Source organism: Mesoplodon bidens (genome assembly GCF_964165515.1).
Source record: "Mesoplodon bidens genome assembly, chromosome: 5".
Classification (NCBI taxonomy): domain Eukaryota; kingdom Metazoa; phylum Chordata; class Mammalia; order Artiodactyla; family Ziphiidae; genus Mesoplodon; species Mesoplodon bidens.
In genome coordinates, this window is record NC_138161.1 from 25,831,785 (window position 1) to 25,857,744 (window position 25,960).

Below are 25,960 nucleotides of genomic sequence, written 5' to 3' on the forward strand. Positions count from 1 at the left end.
TATTTGGTTTCATGATTCCTGCTTTCTGTCATAATACATGAGCTGCAGACTAAAAATAAAAAAAATTAAATCTGCCTAAGAAAACGTTCAAGAGGTCTCATCCCAAAAACTTTTCCCACACTTCAGATGACTCGAATCATTGGCTGCAAGAATGAATTACAGACCAGAAAGCACTTTTTATGCAGTGGCTTGAGCTATTTAGAAAGATTTTATGTGGATTAGCATGTTTCCTGCTCCTCTGTGATCTGACTAGTTATCATTCAAAGGAATCTGGAAGATAAGACCGTTGTAAAATCAGGTCACTTCTTACTTAGAGAAACACAGTATAGGCAATGGAATAAAAAACTGACCATGTTTGAAACACTTAACTTTGCCTTCGAATTTTTATTTAACTACTTGCCTATATCATGCATTAGTCCACCAGCATAACTTAATATCTTAATGGACTGATTGTCTCTAAAGGAGTGAATTAATCAAAACATCTAATAAATTGGAATTAAAGTGGTATTTGGACATAATAATATGATGAAACAGTCACGTGGACTCATAGTAACTCAGACTTTGATATATCCTTCCAATTCAAGGTTATTGGGAAGTCCAGAGTTGAGAAGTGATTTTCTTAAATAACAATTGGTTATGGAAGCTGTCTTCTGGCTTCCAGTCCATTGTCCTTTCCACTGTACCTAAATACATCTCCTTATATTTTCATCTTAAAGTTGTGCTTTCCTGTTTATGAATGATATAGTTCACACAACGAAAATGCTAATAGTTAAGTGAAGTAAACAATTTTTGTTGTTTTTACAGGATTTTACATTTCCACCCCAACTGGACCAGGAGGGAGACGAGAAAGAGTAGAACTTTTAAGTCTCCTTTTAGACCCCACTTTGGAACCAGTCTGCCTTAGTTTCTGGTATGTTATAGACACATGTTAAGTAACATCTTATTTAATGAGTAACGTTGCCAGGCTCAAATTTTACTAAGGTGTTGTCCCAAGTTTTAGTGTATTAGTCATTACTTTTCCAGCTGATATAGTAGCAGAATACTGAGAAACTCCTTCCTTTTCTCTAGCAACTCCCTCACCCAAGATAAAAGGGGGTATTTGAGTTTAGAAGGGATTAGAAGAACCCTAATATATATATATATATATTCTAATGTTGTAGGAATCCATTCATTTTTGCTTGCTTCCAATCTAGGTATTATATGTATGGTGAAAATGTCTATAGCCTAAGCATTAATATCAGCAGTGACCAAAACACGGAGAAGACAATTTTCCAAAAGGAAGGAAATTATGGAGAAAATTGGAACTATGGACAAGTAACATTAAATGAAACAATGGAATTTAAGGTTGGCAAAATGCTTTATAATCATGTATTTGTATTATAAAAATGGTGGTACAATTACAGTTTATGGTGAAAAAATTAATTTACTTTCTGGGTATAGCCAAGTCACCTTACTCTCCTAATCTTCCTCCTTTATTATCTTTGAGTGCCTCTATTTTCAATTATTCATTGACTTATTAAAAACCATTAACTGAGGAACAATTTACTACAGGAAAGTACTACTTATAATGAGCCATAAAAGTCATAGAAACCTTGAAGGATATTTCAGCTTTCTTCAGCAACTTTCTAGCACAAGCCAACCGTGTTTTCCTATGTCCACTGCCTAACTAGGTCTTGCAACTTTTCACATACACCACCTAGATTAGCCCTGCACTTTTCTAGGGAATCATCTTTTCCTGTTAGAACATCCACACCCACCAGAATCCATCCACCCTGCCCCACTCTGACTTAATCGCATATCTTTCCTTTAGAAACAAATTCTATGAACCTTCTCATTGGGAAGTCTCTGATCATTTATTTTACATTAGTGTGAATTAATTTTTTATATAACAGCTTCTCGTGTTCTTTTCCTAAGGGTGTTTGCAAGTAAAATGTAGGATAGGGGCTTCCCTGGTGGTGCAGTGGTTCAGAATCTGCCTGTCAAAGCAGGGGACATGGGTTCAAGCCCTGATCTGGGAAGATCCCACATGCCCAGGAGCAATTAAGCCCACGCACTACAACTACGGAGCCTGCACTCTAGAGCCCGCAAGCCACAACTACTGAAGCCCACACGCCTAGAGCCTGTGTTCCGCAACAAGAGAAGCCACCGCAATGAAAAGCCCATGCATCACAAGGAAGAGTAGCCCCCGCTCCCCATAACTAGAGAAAGTCTGTGTGCAGGAATGAAGACCCAATGCAGCCCAAAATTAGTAAATTAATTTTAAAAAATAAAATGTAGGCTAATACAGGCTAATTGTTTGGCCAAATTAACAATGTTTTAATCGGGTAATTTCAGACAAGAGAATATAACTTTCAGAAGATGTATATTTGGACAGACACCATCATCAGCGAAGGAAGCTTCAGTGCTTTCCTGTGACTTGATAAAAGGCAGGCGATAATCAATGACCCTCATCTGTATTCCTCCCATCTTTCTTTTTCTTTCTTCCTTTCTTTTTTCCTTATCCTCTTTCTTCTGATTCTATACTTCTGTGACGTTTTCTTCTCCACCTTTGTTTTCTGATAATTCAAGGAAGGGTAAAGGAAAATGGAACATGAAGGAACAAAGAGATGGCAGAATCAGGGAGCTAAGTATTGTAGTGACCAAATCTGGCTGAACTCACCAAGCGTTTCTTAAAAGTAATAAAACTGCATTCACTTTTTCAAAGTTAGCTCATCAGGCAGTGTGAGAGCACCGAATTCTACAGATATTTGCACCTTGGCTTTGCCACTTTGTTGTGAAATCTTGAACAAGTTACTTTAGTATCTTTGACGTTCTGCTTGTGCATACATGAAAGGGAGAGGACAATTATTTGAAACAGTGTCTATCATGAAGTAGGTGGAATGAATGAACAAATGAGTGAATGGATTACTGTACATTAGTGTTGGGAAAAGTAAATGAGATAATGTATACAATGTGCCTTGAACAGTAATTAGCATATCAGGTATTCAGTTTATGTCTTACCTTTCCCAGACAGGAGAGGATTCAGGAAAGTCCAGTTAAAAATACGCACTATTCTTAAGAACCTAATATGTTTCATCTGACCACTGGACATTTCTCCCAAGTCTGGGTTGGTGTCCTCTGAGCATCACCCTCACAATATATCCCACACCATCTTCCTGGGTGAACTATGGCCAGTACCAGCTGGCCCTGAACAACTATATCATACTCATATTTTCTCTTGTTTCCTTCTTCTCTCATTTAAATTATCTAATCAGTGTGTCTTCTCTTCAAGGTTGTATGCTCTAAGAAGGCAGACAGCTACCTGGATTTTTAATATTGTTGGGGAAAGAACCTAGAATAAGATTGTTCTCCCCTGCCAGATGATGTGTATATGTGACAGAGTGCAATGGAGTATGACAATATCATGAAAGAAAGAGCTAGAGACAGAAACTGTGACAATGTTGCCTAACAAAGAAAAAAGACACTAGTAAAAATTTAGACTAGTATGAGCACATAATAGGAAGCTGGGCTCAGCTGAAGGACACTGAAAAGCAATATTTCACTTTGTGATAACTTGTCCACATTTACTTGGGTATGGCAGTATTGATTCTCCAGAGAATACTGGGCCACAAGAATCAATCAGAAAAGATTAAAGTGGAATTGTTTTATGTGCCTCTATGAATTACAGGTTGCTTTTAATGCATTTAAAAACCAGTTCCTGAGTGATATAGCATTGGATGACATTAGCCTAACATATGGGATTTGCAATGTGAGTCTTTATCCAGAACCAACTTTGGTCCCAACTCCTCTGCCAGAACTTCCTAGTAAGTAACCTTAACATGTATTTTTCCTAATTAAGTTATTACTATTTTCAGGTAGATCTCTCTCCGACTTATTTTTTATTATCTTTCCCTAGTATTATTTTTTTCACTGAAAATCAAAACCTTTACAATATAAGTAAAATGGAAACTAGTAAAGTATTACATATTATATAAAAATTCACAATGAAATTACTTTGTTATGCATGTTTATGATAATTTTACTAAATTTTCATTTTTGATAATCAAAGTGCTGATTTCTATTTTTTTTCAACTTAATACAAACTAATGTCATATTAGCCACGTAGCATGGCCTATAGTCTTTTGGGAAGAAGCCTTAAGATTCTTATAGCCTTCTTATGAGAGTGATGTTTCTCAAGAGGAGTTTACTTAAGCCTGAAACCCACCAAGCCTATTTTCAGAATAATTTAATAATAATGATTCGGTCTGGATTTTGAATATACCTAGATCACACAAAAGATTTTTGTCCTGTCATGGTGTCTTTGTAAGGCCTTGCAAGAGCAATGACCCGCATTTCCAATGTTCTATGGAATCTTTTATCTCAAAGGAACAAAACGGAGCCTGTATCTACTTGTGCTCTTAACTCAAATTTGAAACATGACATTCCAGAAGCAAAAGGTACATTATCGACCATCTTATTATGTCAAAGGAGACAGTAACTTCATACCACTTTCAGACTGTGGGATCTGACCAAAATAAACAAACAAGCGAAATGTGTGTGTGTGTGTAATGACAAATGATATGAAACATCCATTACCTATTGTCCCTCTATTGGGATGTTTTCACTACATTGTAGTTTTGATGCAAAAACATCCCTTTTGTTTTTGGATTATGGTGGTAGGAAGCTCATTTAGCTGTACAGCTTTGCTTGTGTTGAACCTCATAGATGTTTTTGTTTTATCATGAAACACAGCAGGTTTTCCATTTCCCCTTTTGTGCCAAGCACACTTGAAATTCTGCTCATATTCACATCAGCAAATCAGTTGGCAACCTATCCAAATTTGATTTTACTTCAAAAATTATATATTTGTATGCTTCTAATCTTTAAATTAAACAAAAACTGACTTTTCAAATGAGTGTCTTTAATAACTCAAAAGCTTTAAAGACAAATGACTGGTATTTGAGAATGTATGACAAATGAGCAGCCATTAAGAGGAGGAGAGTAATCACATTGTCATACTTCTCCAATGCCGCCATATTGAATGTGCACTTACATCCCACCCAAAGGCTAATTTATACTTACCATCATGTGTATTAACATGTTTAGATGTATGTATGGGTTATACACATATTCCTCAATATTTCAAGCATTCATTCAAATTTTATAAATATCTGCTACATACAAAGCACTGCACAAGAAATGTAAGTTGTAGCAATAACCATTGATACATGAAACAATATATAATATTAATGAATTAACAAACTAATAAATATTAAAAGCAATATATAACTATGTGCCCCTAAAAGTAGTAAATGAGAGGATTAAGTGATAAAAGGCTTTGGAGAAGAGACTGTGATCTGGAAAAACCTTCAAGGAAGCATTCAGTTTAAGAGATAGAATGACACTCAAAAAAAAAAAAAAAAAAACAGGAAATTACCATGCAATCCCATGTAATAGTATTGGCCACAGAGTTGTGACAAGAAGTTTTCTTGACACCAAACTCTGGATCTAATTCACCTTTGCTTCACTGGTGTCTGACTGATTCTTAACATTGCATAAATAGATCATCAACAAATACTATTAGGTATAAACGTATCCTCTCTCTCTTTATTTCTCTCTCTGTCTCTCTCTCTATTTTGGCTGTATGTTCTAAACATTTTTGCCAAACAAAATTCTGATACAAGAACTAAAGCTTGGAAATAATGGTGGGGCTAGGGATGGATAAAACATCACATGAACACAATAATTTGGGCTTCACAGTGTTGTTTAAAAATAATTGTCTCACTTCATTTTGTATGTGTCCCACTCCCTTCCTGTCTGTTATATGAAACATTTTCATGCAAAATAATATTATAATCATTAAAATCACTGCTGGTTTGATAAATAATTGCTATAGATACCAAATATTAGCAACATCTTGCTATTTTGATATTGCAATCACTTAATAAAACAGATTGTCTTCATAATCCTTTCTGCCAGCATGTTCTTCTATTCATCAATAAGTGGTCAAGAAGAAAAAATTTTACGGGTGAAAGTAACATAGTTTCATAGGCTCAATATTTTAAAAGTAGCAAAATCTCATCACTATATAAAATAGAAAATTTGAGATAACTTTCATATGTAAAGTCATACATATATAAATAAAACTTTAAATATGACTTTTCATATTAGAAATGTATCTGTCTAACCCACACAGTCCTCTTATCTATTCCAATCAGAAAGAGAAAAAGATAATACCTCAATGTCAAGGAAGCATGATATGCCTGCATATTTTTACAATAGGGAAATTATAATGGTAGAATAACCCATCTGATTTTAAAATATAAACTTTAGAATTTTCGCAGAGTGTATTTTTTCCAGGTTCCAAATGGTTCACTTCAGGGCAATATTTAGCACAGCAGAAAATGCTAATTACCGTCAAATGCATTCTGAACAATTTCATTCTAATGTCCTTTGCAATTAGTTCAGCGAAACTCTTATCTGAGCAAAGCTTTTCTGGTTCCAGATCACTGATTTGTTTAAGCAGAAACAAAGGGAAACCATGGTTGACTGGCTAATAGTCTTTTCTTTGGTTCTTATAGAGCATTTAAATAAGAAAATAATCAAGTAACTGACTAGCTAAGGCCATTTTTCTCTGCTGTTCCTAGGGATCCAGATTGTGCCTTGTTTGTGGAAATGTAACTTCAGTTTTCATAACTGCAGGGATTTTTCCATCATGTGATTTTAATCACTTGCTGCTGCATTAGCTCTATGATTTTTGCCCTGTGACGTTGGCACAAATAATTTAAATGTGGGGATTGTATTGAGAACATTTTTAAAAAGTAAACATTCCATTACACAAATATAATGCCAATTTGCAACACAATTGGAATGATTCATGACAAGTACCTACTAAATAGAATAGGTATATACCAAAAGAAATCAACATTTCAGCACCTGGCTTATTTCTGGGCTGTTAAAACTAGTTAAGGAAAAAAAAAAAAAGGACAAGCTAGTTTTAACTATTGTAATAGTCACTCTATTTCTATAGTTTCATTCTATTTGGCCATTATTAGGCCACTTTCCATCTCCAAAAGCAAAATAAAAATTAATTTGGAAAGTTTCATAGGTTTGATATTATACTTAGAGCTAAATGATATTTAACTTTAGTTATTCATGTAAAAATGAATCAGTACCAATTTAACTCTCATGTAATTGATGGTCATGTAGAGCTGCTTGCCTTTTATATCATTAGTATGATTTGATACCCTTAGCAAATTCCAAATTAACTGCCCTCATATGCTCCTACCTCAGTATGTTTTTGGCTACTCTTGTTTTCATCTTTTTACCTTCAAAACAGCCTATTTATTAGATATATTATTGGCTAGATGGCTAGTAATTATAAATAAAATGTAAACCACAGGGAATATAAATTTGAACTTTATTGCCACAAATTTAATAAAAACATTTGTATCGTGGCTGGTCACTATAACCTGTTAATGAAAATATAAATTTTGTCAAACTGAACCCCAAAATTTCTTTTTATATTATCACCTAAGCTTTTAAAATTGTTGTGTCTGTAATACTTTAGGACTTGTTATCTATTACTATGATTATTTTTTTTAAAATGCTGACTTTGAAAATTAGTCACTTTTAACATATTCAAACATCAATGTGCGGTAGTATTTCTTAAACTGCACCTATTATTTCCCTCACTTAAGAGTAGCAATCAGGCACTTCCCTGGCGGTCCAGTGGTTGAGACTTCGCCTTCCAATGCAGGGGAGTATGGAAGACTCAATAAAGACTTTAAAATTGGTCCACATTAAAAAAAAATCTTAAAAAATAAAAGTAGCAAAAAGAAACCTACTTTTATCATCCTTATTTCTTGCTTTAAATATCTTGTCATAAATAACTTTAATTTGAACCCTTTTACTGTAAGTGAAAGCTGAACTCTCCTTCTTTTCACCCTACAGTAAATGCCTCCACATTGACACATATATCATTTATGTCAGAGGTTTAAGCATGGATTAAAAATGACATGCCTCGAGGAAAATATCTATCCCTGACAACCATTTTGCAAGTTACTGCATATTATTTACATATTGCATGTCATGAAGATTCCTACTGGCATAGTAAGAAATTAATCAAAATACAAATCTTTGAGAGAACAGTTCCAAGAAAAAGAAAAATGGTAGAATTTAACAACTATAATTGAAGAGTTCCCTGTATCAGGAAAACTAGTTAACTCTCATTCTCTGGGTGGAGATGGTTTATTAAATGACACAGCAGGACTGTGCTCTCAAGAATTACAGTTCATGAGTCTTTGGATCCTCTAAGAAGTACATGCTACATCTCTGCTATAGCAACACCACCGTTAAAATAAATTGTCATCATATTTAGAGTGGCTGAAAGTGCTTTTACCAATTCCTTACAGTCGTTTATATACAGAGAGTAACTGATATCAATCTTAGAAGACCAAGGATCAGAGATATTTACTGATCATTTATTTGACATAAAATTATATTTGAAATGTAAATACTTCTTAAATATTTTATTACTTTTTAATTATTTTTTGTTGAATTTCTAAGATTTCTATTCAGAGGAGAAATGCTAAGTCAACTGCCTGCCTTGACAGACTTAACAATCACACTTGACAACATTTTAGTTCTGGTTTTGTGTTTATTTAAGTCCTACCTACTCATCTGCATATAATATAATGTACCATCAAGTGTTCAGAGAAGTGAACACTCAATACATTCTCCAAATTGTTGGCTATTTCCTATATGAGGAGTATACGATTTAGAAATTTTTTTCCTTGAAGAGCAATGAGAATGATGCTTAAACAACAGCACTCCCACTGGCCACACTGGCCATGGCTAAATTTAAGAAGAAGAGCTGGCTTTCCCCCTCGCCAATCAGCAGTGTTATTTTTGTCCCTGCAGTTACACTCTCCCCTCCTCATGAGTTTTCTTGAGGATTGAAGAAAGCGTTTCAAGGCACTTTAGAGTTACTAAAGTTAGGTGAGTTGTGTGTATGTGGGAGTTGAGGGGTTGTAGTGGATGCTTCTTCAGAAATCTTGTCAAGACAATAAGTCCCACAATCGAGGAAAGGATTCTCTTTGGAGGAAATGCTTCTGTAGAAGCACACAGTTCCCTCAGCCTTTCCCAGTAGAGAACCTGCCCTCCTTCTGAATTATCACTCTTTCTTTGGTTCCAATGTCTTCTTCAGCACCCTGTGTACACTGCTTTCTTCCTTCTAGGTCTGTCCGTCATTGACCTTACTTGTTAGTGCTCTCATCCACGTTCCCTTCAGTCCTCCTCCTTGTCACATACCCACCAAGTGCCACTTACTGAGACTCAGCCTAACCCTGCCGGTAGCTCAGACCAGATGGTTGAAATGATTCTGTTTAATCAACCCAGTAACAGACAGTAACATACTGTGAGATGAGTTTGAGGTTAACTGAGTTGAAGCCTGACTTTGACACTAAGTGGTTATGCTCGGCATTAGCAAGTAACAGAACACCTTCGATACCCGAATTGTCTGTGAGCAGCTCGGTGCTTTGTGACCACCTAGAGGGGTGGGATAGGGAGGGTGGGAGGGAGACGCAAGAGGGAGGAGATATGGGGATGTATGTATATGTATAACTGATGGACTTTGTTAAAAAGCAGAAACTAACACACAATTGTAAAGCAATTGTACTCCAATAAAGATGTTAAAAAAGAAAATTGAAATAGTCATAGTAATTACCTAATTCACAAGAATGCACTGACAACCAGGACTGAGCGTGCCAGGTAATGTGTAGGCACTTTTCATAAATTATGTCTGATTTTTACAACCTTGAAAATCTCTAATATATATCTAGTTTGTATATGAGAAGACCCAGTCTCAAAAAGACAAGTAACTAATTCAGAACCATAGTTTTAATCCACCAACTCCAACACATCTTTCCTTTATACACCACCTTCTCTCTCCAGATAAGAAAATGTGCATGGAAACTTTGCAAACAGTAAGGTTTTTTAAAAAGATTATATTATTCTTGCTAAGTTCAGCTGGTTCTGGACAAGCCAGTCCCAGGAGGGCATATAAGGTAGACCACGCCCTTACAGAACCAAACCTTACAGAGCAGGATATGTTGGCAATGATACTAGTTTGAGCCACAGAAACTGCCTCTCTCTGTCCCACTGTACATATAATAAAACCCCAATCTAAGAAGATTATTACATACAACTTGAACGGTGTGCATGAATTGAAAGGATCTACATAAATGAGGCAGATGACACGTAAAAGAGGAATCAAACTAGAGGGTCTGATGGAAATCACTGCCGTATATGTAGAGACATTTAATTTTTCCCTCCTCTGATCTGATTTCTGTGTTATTGGGAGGAAGTAATACCATTATCATCTGCCTTTAATAATAGAAAAAAATATCTACTTATCTCAGTTTTATATATTCTTCTAATTAGATTACTTTTATTCTTTTGATCTTAAGTATAACATGGTAATAAAAAACAAGATAGAACAAAGTAGTTGATGAAGTTTTACATTACTTTAGAATGTTTTTCTAATAAGCAAGATAAATAAAGTAGATTAAGAATTTCATAAAGTTAGTTTACCCACTTGAAGCATCATAATCTTAACTGGAAGATCTGTGCTCTATTTTTTCTAATATATTTGCATTAAGTTCAGTTCCAACTTGACTCCTGAACAGTCTAGGCCAATTATTTAGAAGGTAGAGTTTTTATCCCCCTTTCCTGACAGTCAAATGCCTCAATACAATATTCAGGACAGTGACTCTTTTTCTCTACTGAAAAAAAAAAAAAGCAGGAAAAAAGAAGAAAAAACAAGAAATGGTAGGATTAGTAATTTACTAGCCCTTCTCATAAGAGAGTGACATATGTAAGATGTTTCTATTATGAAGATTCATCTTTTTTTCGACAGCAGAGCATTGATACCTTATTTCATGAAGCCTATTTATAAAAGATGCTTTCAAAATTGTTTTCTTGCCTAAATAATTTTGGGAAATGCTGAATACTATTATGCCTTCTTGGAAAATCACAAAGAACATAAGAATATTTAAGGTTTTGAGAAATTCTTCAGTAAAGAGACCTGTTTACCTATATTTTTCCCTTACACAAACTCTAAAATGTATCTGTCAAAACCAGTATTCCAAGAAATATAATTGGAAATTTATGGGCATATAGTATTATGTCTGAAATAAACAATATGTTACTAATGATTTTTCATTTCTTTCCTTTTCAGCGGACTGTGGAGGACCTTTTGAACTGTGGGAGCCAAATACAACATTCATGTCTATGAACTTTCCAAACAAATACCCTAATAAGGCTTTCTGTGAGTCATTTCTTTTCCAGGCCATGAGAAACAAATGTATATATCAAAGTTAGATTCTCCCCTTGACACAGCAAAGTAATTATAAATTTACTGTACCTGAATACAACAACCACATCTGTGAGATTGCTTAATAGAATGATAACAAGAATAACAATAATTAATTACTAACTTTTTGCATTTATTTTATGCTAGTCACTGCACTAATGCTTTATATACCTTATTTTAGACAGTTCTCACAATAATTCTTTAAAACAGATGATATTATTATATTTCTCAAATTTAAAAGTTGAATAAAACCAGTAGGTGAAATAGGCAGCCTTACCCCAGACACCACTCCCCTTGATTATGCATATAATGTTTATGGTGTGTATAACAAGGTTGCAATTCCATAGAATAAGGTCAGTGGAAAGTATAAAAAGCAAAGAGCCAGCTGTGACATACACACCCTTTATAAATATAGACTAAGGTCAATAAAGCAGGCAGTTATAGTAATGTGATTAGATTCCCAATATAAAAGATGAACTAATGAAGAGGATCACTAAAATATTCTAAGTCTAGAGAGAAGAATAGACCAGTATGCTAAAACCATAAAAAGCTTGTCTCTAGGTCATTAGTCCTAAATAGAGAAGCTCATAAGGCTGCTTAGAGATTGTCTGTGTTAACGATGCAGATTCCCAGGCCCGTTCTACAAAGATTCCACTCCAGTAGTTCTGGAAAACAGACATGTTCTTCCCTTGCCTTCCACAGTCACCCATAACACCACCTACCTAAATGTAAAATTCTACCAGTGAAAAAAATGTTCCAATCATAGTGAAAAATGTGTTATTAGAAAATGTAATTTCTTCCTTCAAATGATCCAGAGATAAGTATCATTTTGATAGGATAATAGAGTCACTATTATAGGGAGATATCTGATTCAAAAAAATAAACAGCCATTCATCTAATTTGACTTGTATGGGGAACCAGAGATGATCATCTCTACTTCACATTGGAAATATCTTTCAAACATGTCATTTGTACAAAATAATGATTTAAAAATATCTGAAAATAAGCAGAACATTGAAAGAACAATTTGGAGAAATTTATTGATTTATTCAACAAATATTTATTGAATGCTTCATCTGTTAGGCACTGAAGTAAGTAAAGAAGAAACAAACATAATTCAGTCTACATAAGGATTCAGATAAATTGTCAGGCATCACAAAATTCTAAGGTACTGTTTGTAATAAGTGCAAAGGCAGGAGACTGTGGAGGGACATGAGAGGTACCTAACATACAAAAAGTTCAGAGGTAGAGGACCTTTATTTTTTTTTCTTGAATCTTCAAACAAAGTTAAGTAATAATAAATGAAATTGAATTGTGAAGGTATTTCACACCACATTAAGCAGTTTGGATTTTATTCTGAGAGCACTGAGGAAACTTTAAATGGTTTAGAGGAAAATAGTGATGAAATCGTGTTTGCATCTTCGATGGATCCGTCTGGCTGTAGAATCAGAGATAGGTGGTAAGGGAGCCATCAACATCAACAATTAGAAGATGAAAAATAAAGGTGACTTAGGGCTTCCCTGGTGGCGCAGTGGTTGAGAATCTGCCTGCTAATGCAGGGGACACGGGTTCAAGCCCTGGTCTGGGAGATCCCACATCTCACGGAGCAATTAGGCCCGTGAGCCACAACTACTGAGCCTGCACGTCTGGAGCCTGTGCCCCGCAACAGGAGAGGCCATGATAGTGAGAGACCCGTGCACCACGATGAAGAGTGACCCCCTCTTGCCACAACTAGAGAAAGCCCTCACACAGAAACAAAGACTCAACACAGCAAAAATAAATTAATTAATTAATAAACTCCTACCCCCAACACCTTAAAAAAATAAAATAAAATAAATAAACGTGACTTGAACTCAGATAATGGCAGTGGAGACTGAGAAGGAAATGGGATTCCAGGGATATAGGAGGTAGTACTGACAGCCTTGGTGATTGATTGGATGCAGTAGGAGAGAGGAGGTCAAGGGAGATGCAGAGGTTCCTGGTATAGACAACTATAAGTAGATGAGTAGTGGTGCTATTCACCGAGATAGGAAAAATGAAAAAAGGAATGAGTTGGGGAAAGAGATAATTGAGTGTTCCCTGTATTACACGTTGAATTTGAGATACGTACATGTAGATCTGTACACAGTAAATAATTGAATAAATGGATCTACTTCTTAAAAAAAAGTGTAGAAAATAAAGACTTAGATGTCATTACTATGTTGATGAAATGATTTCCTTAAGAGTGAATGAGAACACTCACGCAGAATGAGGGAAGAGCCTAGAACAAAATGTAAAGACTAAATCTTTTAAGGAATCAATAAAAAAAGAGGAGTGTTTATTGTTATAAGGCTGGTAATTTTGTTTTGTTTTGTTCCAAAAGGAACTACCATCATATGACACATATAAATAATGGGAACAATTACTTAAAGAAATACTAAAGTTTAGTTGCCCTACAAATTGCATTTTCATCACCTTGTTTTCCTCTGCATTTAGTCATGGAAATAAAATAAATGGAAATGGAAAATTCACATCTTTGACATTTATAAATTTTAGACTGTAAGAGTAAAACACTATTGGTAAGCTTTGATTAAGATATTCCATTTTATATAAAATAAAGTAAATTGAATTGCAGTAAATTATTTCATATTTAGTTGAAATTTTACTACAAATATTCTGGAATAGACAAAATGTTTCTTCACACACAGAAACAGCTTGGAATATTGGTTTATATAAAATGAAATAAATCTTTGAAAGTAATTTGAAATTCTCAAGAGATTGAAGTTTTGAAGAGAAATCAAAAGAACTATGTTTAAACTATGTTGTTATTTATTACTTTTAAGGTGTTTGGAATTTAAATGCACAAAAGGGAAAAAATATTCAGCTTCACTTTCAAGCATTTGACTTAGAAAATATTGCAGATGTTGTTGAAATCAGAGATGGTGAAGATGATTCCTTGCTCTTAGGTAAGTCTCCAGTTTAAATATTGTGAAGGTTGAATGGCTCAAGACACTGGGCTGATGGAGAGAGCATTTCTCAATAAATGTAGTCACTCTTTTACAACTAGCAAAGTGAAATTACAGCAGTAGAGTAACATGTCAAACTGTATGTCATGCTTCCAATATGGGGAGTGTTTACAATGATGACAGAATGGTATATTTCTGAAACATTCTTGGCAAACGAGGATTCATAGTTTTGAGTCAGCAGTTCCTACCAGCTGATATTAATTTACTACAATAAGCATTACACTTTAGAGACTAAAAGCTAAGAACATCCATTATACAGTTTTCTATGCATTATGTGTACATCGTATTTCCAAAGACAGCTATTATATTATGTTTTATTTCACTTCAAACTAGAGGAACAATTGTGTTTGTTATGCAAACTTTTTAAATGCTTTTTACTTTGTGTTTCACTATTACTTTGATTGGCTCTGTCTCTAGTACTAGCTGCTTCTATATAAGTATCTGAGAATGAGTCAAAAGTTGAGCAAGTTGATTTTTCCCTAACATCTGTTGATCATTAATTTTTTTAAATAGACATAGGGGGAAAGTGTTCTATTCTAGAGGAAATTATTATACCTAGATCATAGAATGCATGTTAATATAATAAAAATATATCAAGTATAATGGCTAATATCTTACTCAATTACTACCAATTTTTAAGAAAGAAGTGTCTCTTGATAAGTCATGAACTGAACTATGAAAATACATGAAATGTCAACTGGAATGCAGAAACAGCACACTTTACAAGTAAAAATGTTTTATCTAACTGTGCCTTAGACCTGTATTAATTATTTCCTATAAAATCTGGCCAGATAGCTATGCAATCACATGAACACTGCAACCAGTGGATGAAGACTCCAGAGGGCACGCTGTATAGCAATGAAGGAGCAGAGTGGTGGAGAGGGTTTCCCAGCCATACTAATCTGTCACCATAATGTAGGCTCTTCAGAAAAATCCCACAAAGTTCTAAAGTACAAGTTTCCTGGAAGAGGATTTTGAGAGCCACACACAGAACAAATAACAATGAAAGTCTCGGTGGGGTGAGGAGTCTTGTGTTAGCAAGAACTGAGGAACTTCAAATTTGATTTTCAATATAGTTATAAACACATTTTGAGTAGTTTTTCCATTTTCAGTTTACTCTGTCTTTCTAATAAAAACTTCAGTGTTCTCATGATCTAAGAAAAATCAATTTTTATCATTTCACCTCTTAGTATTTCCATCAATCACAGAAAAGTAAATACGAATTCCAAAAGGATCTCAGAAGCATCCTTTTCAAATATGTAGGTGAGAAGTTCTTTTGATACAGAATCATTTTCAAGGATTCCAATATATAAAATATTTAATAAGATGAATATATTTTTAAATTAACTGAAGCCTTTAGTTTTTAATAAAGAGTATTTTATTGTTTATGAAACCTTCAAAGCCCAGGGATTAGAGGGAAAAATATAGAAAACCATCATTTAGGTTTATATTATCTGTCTCTAATTAATTCATATTTCAGATTAGATTAGTGATTCAATTTATTAAAAATATCAAATAAATTTAGACAAAAATTTATTAAAGGAGACTATAAGCTCTGTTATTTTAAAAGGGTCTTTAAAAACAGGCAAACAATTATTTTTCTGTGATAACATGAGCTTTGAATAGTAGTGATGCAAAGCCAGACAATATTATGAGTAATTCATCATTAAATTATAGAGCTGCAGAAACCTTAAGTAATACTGGAAAAGATCAGTAGAGAAGTTGGCTTTCCTAGAAGCAGTGCCTAAAATGTAAGAGAATGTATGCATTTACTTACATGTGGTGCTTCCTGAGCAAGCCAGGCTGCATGTTGCATACCTCTGGGAGACAGAACTGAGAAAAAGGGTATATTCCTTCTAGAGTCAAAAGATCATCTCACTGTTTTTTTTTTTTTTTTTTTTTTTTGAGCAGCAGTGTACACAGGACCTGGTCCAGTAAAGGACGTGTTCTCAACCACCAACAGAATGACTGTGCTTTTTATCACTGATTATGGGTTGGCAAAAGGGGGATTTAAAGCAAATTTCACTACTGGCTATTACTTGGGGATTCCAGGTAAGTGTACTCGGGAGTACATGCTGCCTTGTAACTTTTGGAGCAAAACAGTAGTAACATACAGGAGGGGAGATTTGTTCAAGATGGCAGAGTAGAAGGATGTGCACGCACTCCCTCTTGAAAGAGCTAACTGCTGAACAATCACTAACAGGAAGACACTGGAACTCACTAAAAACGATACCCCACATCCAAAGACAAAGGAGAAACCGCAATGAGACAGTAGGAGGGGTGCAATCACAAAATCAAATCCCATAACTGCTGAGTGGGTGACTCACAAACTTGAGAACAATTATACCACAGGAGTCCACCCACTGAAGTGATGGCTCTGAGCCCTTGCCAGGCTTCCCAATCTGGGGGTCTGGTAATGGGAGGAGGAATTCCCAGAGAAACAGACTTTGAAGGCTAGCAGAATTTAATTGCAGGACTTCAACAGGACTGAGGTAAAAAGAGACTCCACTCTTGGAGGGCACACACAAAGTAGTGTATGCATCAGGACCCAAGGGGAAGGAGCAGTGACCCCATAAAAGAATGAGCCAGACCTACGTACTAGTGTTGGAGGGTCTCCTGAAGAGACAGTGGGTGGCTGTGGCTCACCATGGGGACAAGGACCCTGGCAGCAGAACTTCTGGGAAGTACTCCTTGGCATGAGCCCTCCCAGAGTCCATTAGCCCCACTAAAGAGCCTGTAGCCTCTAGTGCTCAGTCACATCAGGCCAAACAACCAACAAGGAGGAAACTCAGCCCCACCCATCAACAGACAAGCAGATTAAAGTTTTACTGAGCTCTGCCCACCAGAGCAACAGACAACTCTACATACCACCAGTCCCTCCCATCAGGAAGACTGAACAAGCCCCTTAGATAGCATCAGCCACCAGCGGGCAGACAACAGAAGCAAGAAGAACTATAATCCTGCAGCCTGTGGAACAAAAACCACATTCACAGAAAGATAGACAAAATTAAAAGGCACAGGACTAGATACCAGAAGAAGGAACAAGATAAAACAGAGAAAAACAATTAAATGAAGTGGAGATAGGCAACCTTCCAGAAAAAGAATTCAGAATAATGATAGGAAAGATGATCCAGGACCTCGGAAATAGAATAGAGGCAAAAATCGAGAAGATTGAAAGAAATGTTTAATAAAGATGTAGAAGAATTAAAGAATAAACAAACAGAGATGAACAATACAATAAATGAAATGAAAAATACACAAGAAGGAATCAATAGCAGAATAACTGAAGCAGAAGAATGGATAAGTGACCTGGAAGACAGAATGGTGGAATTCACTGCTGTGAAACAAAATAAAAAAAAAAAAAAAAAAAAGAAAAAGAATGAAAAGAAATGAAGACAGCCTAAAAGACATCTGGGACAACATAAAACTCACCAACATTCACATTACAGGGGTCCCAGAAGGCAAAGAGAGAGAGAAAGGACCTGAGAAAATATTTGAAGAGATTATAGTTGAAAACATCCATAACATATGAAAGAAATAGCCACCCAAGTCCAGGAACCACAGAGAGTCCCAGGCAGGATAAACCAAAGGAGAAACATGCCGAGACACATAGTAATCAAATTGGCAAATATTAAAGACAAAGAAAAATTATTAAAAGCAACAAGGGAAAAATGACCAATAACATACAAGGGAACTCCCATAAGGTTAACAGCTGATTTCTCAGCAGAAAACCTACAAGCCAGAAGGGAGTGGCAATATATATTTAAAGTGATGAAAGGGAAGAACCTACAACCAAGATTACTCTACCCAGCAAGGATCTCATTCAGATTTGATGGAGATATCAAAAGCTTTACAGACAAGCAAAAGCTAAGAGGATTCAGCACCACCAAACCAGCTCTACAACAAATGCTAAAGGAACTTCTCTAAGTGGGAAACACAAGAGAAGAAAAGGACATATAAAAACAAACACAAAACAATTAAGAAAATAGTAATAGGAACATACATGTTGATAATTACTTTAAATGTGAATGGATTAAATGCTCCAACCAAAAGACACAGGCTCACTGAATGGATACAAAAACAAGACTGTATATATGCTGTCTACAGGAGACCCACTTCAGACCTAGGGACACATACAGACTGAAAGTGGAGGGATGGAAAAAGATATTCCATGCAAATGGAAATCAAAAGAAAGCTGGAGTAGCAATATTCATATCAGATAAAATAGACTTTTTTTTCTTTTGCGGTACGCAGGCCTCTCACTGTTGTGGCCTCTCCCATTGCAGAGCACAGGCTCTGGACACACAGGCTTATGGGCCTATTTGCTCCATGGCATGTGGGATCTTCCTGGACTGGTGCACGAACCCGTGTCCCCTGCATAGGCAGGTGGACTCCCAACAACTGCACCACCAGGGAAGCCCTAAAATAGACTTTAAAATAAAGAATGTTACAAGAGACAAGGAAAGACACTACATAATGAACAAAGGATCAATCCAAGAAGATATAACATTATAAATATTTATGCACCTAACATAGGAGCACCTCAATACATAAGGTAAATGCTAACAGCTATAAAAGTGGAAATCAACAGTAACACAATAATAGTGGGGGATTTTAACACCTCACTTACACCAATGGACAGATCATCCAGACAGAAAATTAATAAGGAAACACAAGCTTTAAATGACACAACAGACCAGATAGATTTAACTGATATTTATAGGACATTATGTTCAAAAACAACAGAATAAACTTTCTTCTCAATTGCACATAGAACATTCTACAGGGTAGATCACATCTTGGGTCACATCAAGCCTCAGTAAATTTAAGAAAATTGAAATCATATCAAGCATCTTTTTGGACCACAATGCTATGAGATTAGAAATCAGTTACAGGGAAAAAAACATAAAAAACACAAACACATGGAGGCTAAACAGTATATTACTAAATAATCAAGAGGTCACTGAAGAAATCAAAGAGGAAATCAAAAAATACTTAGAGACAAATGACAAGGAAAACATGACGAACCAAAACCTATGGGATGCAGCAAAAGCAGTTTTAAGAGGGAAGTTTACAGCAATACAATCTTACTTCTGGAGACAAAAAAAAAAAAAAAAAGTCACAAATAAACAATCTAACCTTACACCTAAAGGAACTAGAGAAAGAAGAACAAACAAAACCCAAAGTTAGTAGAAGGAAAGAAATTATAAAGACAAGATCAGAAATAAATGAAAGAGAAATATAGAAAAAAATAGCAAAGATCAATAAAACTAAAAGCTGGTTCTTTGAGGAAATAAACAAAATGGATAAACCTTTGGCCAGAGTCATCAAGAAAAAGATGGAGATGACTCAAATCAATAAAATTAGAAATGAAAAAGGAGAAGTTACAATGGACACCACAGAAATAAAAAGCATCCTAAGAGACTACTACAAGCAACTCTATCCCAATAAAATGGACAACCTGGAAGAAATGGACAAATTCTTATAAAGGTATAACCTTCCAAGACTGAACCAAGACCAAATAGAATTTATGAACAGACCAACCACAAGTAATGAAATTGATACTGTAATTAAAAGTCTTCCAACAAACAAAAGTCCAGCACCAAATGGCTTCACAGGTGAATTCTATCAAACATTTAGAGAAGAGCTAACACCCATCCTTCTCAAACTCTCCCAAAAAATTGCAGAGGAAGGAATACTCCCAAACTCATTCTACGAGGCCACCATCACCCTGATACCAAAACCAGACAAAGATATTACAAAAAGAAAATTACAGACCAATATCACTGATAAATATAGATTCAAAAATCCACAACAAAATATTAGCAAACAGAATCCAACAACACATTAAAAGGATCATACACCATGATCAAGTGGGATTTATCCCAGGGATGCAAGTATTCTTCAATATATGCAAATAAATCAATGTGATACACCATATTAACAAACTGAAGGATAAAAACCACATGATCATATCAATAGATGCAGAAAAAGCTTTTGACAAAATTCAACACCCATTTATGATTAAAAACTCTCCAGAAACTGGGCATAGAGGGAACCTACCTCAACATAATAAAGACCAAATACGACAAACGCACAGCAAACATCATTCTCAATGGTGAAAAACTGAAAGCATTTCCTCTAAGATCAGGAACAAGACAACGATGCCCACTCTTGCCACTGTTATTCAACATAGTTTTGGAAGTCCTGGCCATGGCAATCAGAGAAGAAAAAGAAATTAAAAGAATATAAATTGGAAAAGAAGTAAAACTGTCATTGTTTGCAGATGACATGATACTATACAGAGAAAATCCTAATGATACCACCAGAAAACTACCAGAGCTAATCAATGAACTTGGTAAAGTTGCAGGATACAAAATTAATGCACAGAAATCTCTTGCATATCTATACAATAGCAACGAAAGATCAGAAAGAGATATTAAGGAAACAATCCCATTCACCATTGCAACAAAAAGAATAAAATACCTAAGAATAAACTTATCTAAAGAGGTAAAAGACCTGTACTCAGAAAACTATAAGACACTGATAAAAGAAATCAAAGATGATACAAACAGATGTAGAGATATACCATGTTCTTGGATTGGAAGAATAAATATTGTGAAACTGATTATACTACCTAAAGCAGTCTACAGGTTCAACACAATCTCTATCAATCTACCAATGGCATTTTTCACACAACTAGAACAAAAATCTTAAAATTTGTGTGGAGACAAAAAATACCCCAAATAACAAAAGCAATCTTGAGGGAAAAAAGCAGAGCTGGAGGAATCAGACTTCCTGACTTCAGACTATACTACAAAGCTACAGTAATCAAGACAATATGGTACTGGCACAAAAAGAGAAATGTAGCTCAATGGAAGAGGATAGAAAGCCCAGAGATAAACCCACGCACCTACGGTTAACTAATCTATGGAAAAGGAGGCAAGGATATACAATGGAGAAAAGATAGTCTCTTCAGTAAATGTAAAACTGATAGCTAGTGGGAAGCAGCTGCATAGCACAGGGAGATCAGCTCAGTGTTTGTGACCACCTAGATGGGTGGGATAGGGAGGGTGGGAGGGAGGGAAATGTAAGAGGGAAGAGATATGGGGATATATCTATATGTATAGGTGATTCACTTTGCTATAAAGCAGAAACTAACCACCATTGTAAAGCAATTATACTCCAATAAAGATGTTTAAAAAGTATAAAATAAAAATTAAAAATAAGTGGTGTGGGAAAAACTGGACAGGTACATGTAAAAGAATGAAATTAGAACACTCCCTAACACCATACACAAAAATAAACTCAAAATGGATTAAAGACCTAAATGTAATGCCAGAAACTATAAAGCTCTTAGAGGAAAACATAAGAAGAAACTCTATGACATAAATCACAGCAAGATCCTTTTTGACCCACCTCCTAGAGTAAGGGAAATAAAAACAAAAATAAACAAATGGACCTAATGAAACTTCAAAGCTTTTGCACAGCAAAGGAAATAATAAACAAGACAAAAAGACAACACTCAGAATGGGAGAAAATATTTGCAAACAAATCAATAGACAAAGGATTAATCTCCAAAATATCTAAACAGCTCATGCAGCTCAATATTAAAAAAAACAAGCAACCCAATCAAAAAATGGGCAGAAGACCTAAATAGACACTTCTCCAGAGAAGACATACAGATGGCCAAGGGGCACATGGAAAGCTGCTCAACATCACTAATTATTAGAGAAATGCAAATCAAAACTACAATGAGGTATTACCTCACACCAGTTAGAATGGGCATCATCAGGAAATCTACAAACAACAAATGCTGGAGAGGGTGTGGAGAAAAGGGAACCCTCTTGTACTGTTGGTGGGAATGTAAATTGATACAGCCACTATGGAGAACAGTATGGAGGTTCCTTAAAAAAAAACTGAAAATAGAATTACCATATGACCCTGCAATCCCACTACTGGGCATATACCCAGAGAAAACCATAATTCAACACATACATGTACCACAATGTTCATTACAGCACTATTTACAATAGCCAGGACATGGAAGCAACCTGAGTGTCCATCGACAGATGAATGGATAAAGAAGATGTGGTACATATATATAGTGGAATATTACTCAGCCATAAAAAGGAATGAAATTAGGTCTTTTGTAGAGACATGGATGGACCTAGAGACTGTCATACAGAGTGAAGTAAGTCAGAAAGAGAAAAACAAATATCGTATGCTAACACATATATGTGGAATCTAGAAAAATTGTACAGATGACCAGTTTGCAAGGCAGAAATAGAGACACAGATGTAGAGAACAAACGTATGGACACTAAGGGGGGAAAGCAGGGATGGTGGTGAGGGTGGATGAATTGGGAGATTGGGATTGACATATATACAATAATATGTATAAAATTGATAACTAATAAGAACTTTCTGTATCATGGAGATATATAGATATAGATGTAGATGTAGATATATAGATATAGATATAAATATTTTCATTCATATATGTAAAATATAACTCTGCATTCAACAGTTTATAGAGAATTTTTATAGCTTGCTTCTCCACTTGTACTATGATTTTTTAAAATAATTCTGTCCCACAACTTAGTAGTTCTCTCTAGATACAAATATGTCAGGAAAACAGAATACACATTCCTTCCTACATCTATCCTTCCCTTCCATAAGAGATTGTGGTCAGTTTGTCTTTAATTAAAATGTCTAGAAAAGAGGCAGTGTTGGAGCACTGTTCATCATCTGGCCTATTATCTGATCCTAGAATCATCTGTACAAATCTCTGCTCCTCTACTTACAACTGGCCTAAACCTTAGACTCCATGCTAGAAAGTTGTATGCTTTCAGCATTACTACAAATATGAAAATTGACCTGTAGCTTATATACCCTCTGGCCCTGAAAATATGTCATAACAATTGTTACTACCCAAGCTACTTAGGTGAATGTAAGTGGTAGCGCAGCCAACTATCCTGTTCTTCAGAAGAATTTCGTGATGTTTTAGAAGCAGCTACTTATGATTTATAAGCAACATTGACATGAATCAATAAAAAAATCCATTGGTGAAATAAACAAAAAAATCAATTAATGAAGTATACAAACAAAAGATCAACTAGGGAAGTAAACAAACAAAAATATTAAGGCCTATGAATGAACATACAACACCAAAGGAAAGCAATAAAGACTTTTAGATCAACAGAAAATTGGAATTTATCTTAAAATAGAGTACATGAAAAAGGAGAAAAATATAGAAAGTGATATGATTTATAATTATTTTAATTTATAAATGAGATTACTTATTTATTTTTAAATTATACTTATAATTATTTTTCAAAATAGCAAAAAAGAAAATATATTGACATGAAAATATAGTTATGTGTATAAATATATAATATATAAATTATATATTATACATTATGTATAAATATAATGTATAAGATATATAGAAATAGAGAGAGAGAGAGATAATATATAAAAATCAGAAATTAACTTAGAGGAGAAGTAAATCACTGCCTTGGAAAATATTAATCAAGACAATTTTCAAACTACCATTATGAATTGTCACTATTTTATCCCTATGGCCACCTTTGGGCAAAGGAATTTCTTGTTGAAACTCTACCACAACCAGATTATTATCTCTGACTTGATCAGAGGTTTTTGTTAATGGTGTGAACTGCACAGTTTATTTTGCACACCTATTCAAAAACTCTGGAACCAAAATACCACATTGTCACAAAAGTGCAGCACAAAAGCATGATCAAGTAAGCAAAAACAATAGGTAAAGAGATGGAAAAATGTGGGAGTCTGTGACAGGCAAACAGGAAAAAGACCAACCCGCAAGTTGAATATAATAGAACCAGTTAAAACTAACACTGAAAGGTGTAATGGGAAAAAATTTTATACTTTCTAGATCTGATTAAAGTGACTGAAAAATCATGAAGTCTTATTGCTTACTGTAAAAAATTTATAAGCAGAAATCAGTGTTGTAACATTTCCTGTTTAAAATTTTTAATTTCAAGAGGAAAATTTTTCAGCGCATTTTTTAAGGAGAATAAACAGAATCATTTTTCAAAGATGTCAAAAATCAGTTCAGCTTTATATTTTAGTCACTTTATGGTGAATATTTTAAAACAGCGGAGTGACATTTCTAAATTTTTGAGGAGAAATTCTGCAATAAAAAATGTATAGACATCAATATCACTTGTATTTGAATGCAATAGAATTAAGTGCTCAGTTCTATAAAGTATTTTAAAATAGAGCAAGAAAATTATTCTCTTGGAGGGGAGGGCCTCCCAACTTTTTTCCAAGGATGTCATGGAAGGAACTTTTGAGAAATACTATATATTTTTAAAATGTGTTATAATTATATTTATTTATTTGTTATTACAATAAAATTTGTCTTTCAACATTTATTTCTAGTAAGTATAAAAACACAAAATAAACTAAAGTCTTGTAGCACATTATGTTAACTGCAACTATAACTAATTATTAGCTGTTTAACATTGTCCCATATCTATTCACCAAATTAAAATGAACTGCAAACATAAACTATTTTTTTTTTACTTTCTTTTTTTATTGAAGTATAGTTGATCTATTATACTGTGTTAGCTTCAGGTGTACAGCACAGCGATTCAGTTATATATACTTTATATATATAGATAGATAGATAGATATAGAGAGATATATATCTATATATATATATAAAATTTCTTTTAAGATTATTTTTCCTTATAGGTTACTACAAAATATTGAGTATAGTTCCCTGTGCTATACAGAAGGTCCTTGTTTGTTATCTATATATTTTACATATAGTAGTGTGTATATGTTAATCCCAACCTCCTAATTTATCCCTCCCCACAACCCCCTTCCCCCTTTGGTAAACATGTTTGTTTTCTATGTCTGTGAGTCTCTTTCTGTTTTGTAAATAATTTCATTTGTATCATTTTTTAATTTTTTAAGTTTTTACTGCAGTAAGGGTGATTTACAATGCTCTGTTAGTTACATAGAAAATTCTAAAGTTGCCATCAGAGAACTACTGGAGCTCATGGATGAATTTGGTAAAGTTGCAGGATATAAAATTAACACACAGAAATCCTTTGCATTCCTATACATTAACAACAAAAGATCAGAAAGAGAAGTTAAGAAAACAATCCCATTCACCATTGCACCAAAAACAATAAACTTATGTATCATGTTTTTAGATTCCACATATAAGTAATATCATATGATATTGGTCTTTGGCTGAGAAGTACTATATTTTTAAAGAAATGAAGATGAATAGTAAAACCAACTGAACTAATGAGATAAGAAAACTAATAGCTCTAACCAATAAGGGAGTGAATTTATTTACAAATCCAAACAACTGAAATAATTATTGAGCATTCTGCCATCTGCAAAAGTGAAAGTATCTTGAAATTTTAGAGAAATAGTAGGTCTTTAAAGCCATATTTTAAATTGTAAGGGAAAAGAGAGGAAAGAAGTGGAAAGAGAATAGGTTGGGAAAAGGAAGGCAGCAACATCTCTTCTATTAAAAATATTACAGTTACTAGCTTTTATTAGAGTCTTATAATAAGATAAATACATTAGGATTTTGAAAA

At 34.5% G+C, this 25,960-nt stretch overlaps 1 protein-coding gene across 2 annotated transcripts in view; it reads left to right on the top strand.

The window, feature by feature from the left end:
* The window catches only part of TMPRSS15 (transmembrane serine protease 15), a gene marked incomplete at both ends in the record, with an annotated part of 140,544 nt that overhangs the window by 58,555 nt on the left and 56,029 nt on the right, over positions 1 to 25,960 (top strand). For both annotated transcript variants that reach the window (XM_081234212.1, XM_081234213.1), the window contains 6 exons: positions 805 to 910; positions 1,194 to 1,344; positions 3,668 to 3,803; positions 11,219 to 11,308; positions 14,176 to 14,298; positions 16,270 to 16,410. In XM_081234212.1, coding sequence (XP_081090338.1) covers positions 805 to 910; positions 1,194 to 1,344; positions 3,668 to 3,803; positions 11,219 to 11,308; positions 14,176 to 14,298; positions 16,270 to 16,410 — 747 coding nt within the window. The remainder of the gene's footprint in view (positions 1 to 804; positions 911 to 1,193; positions 1,345 to 3,667; positions 3,804 to 11,218; positions 11,309 to 14,175; positions 14,299 to 16,269; positions 16,411 to 25,960) is intronic.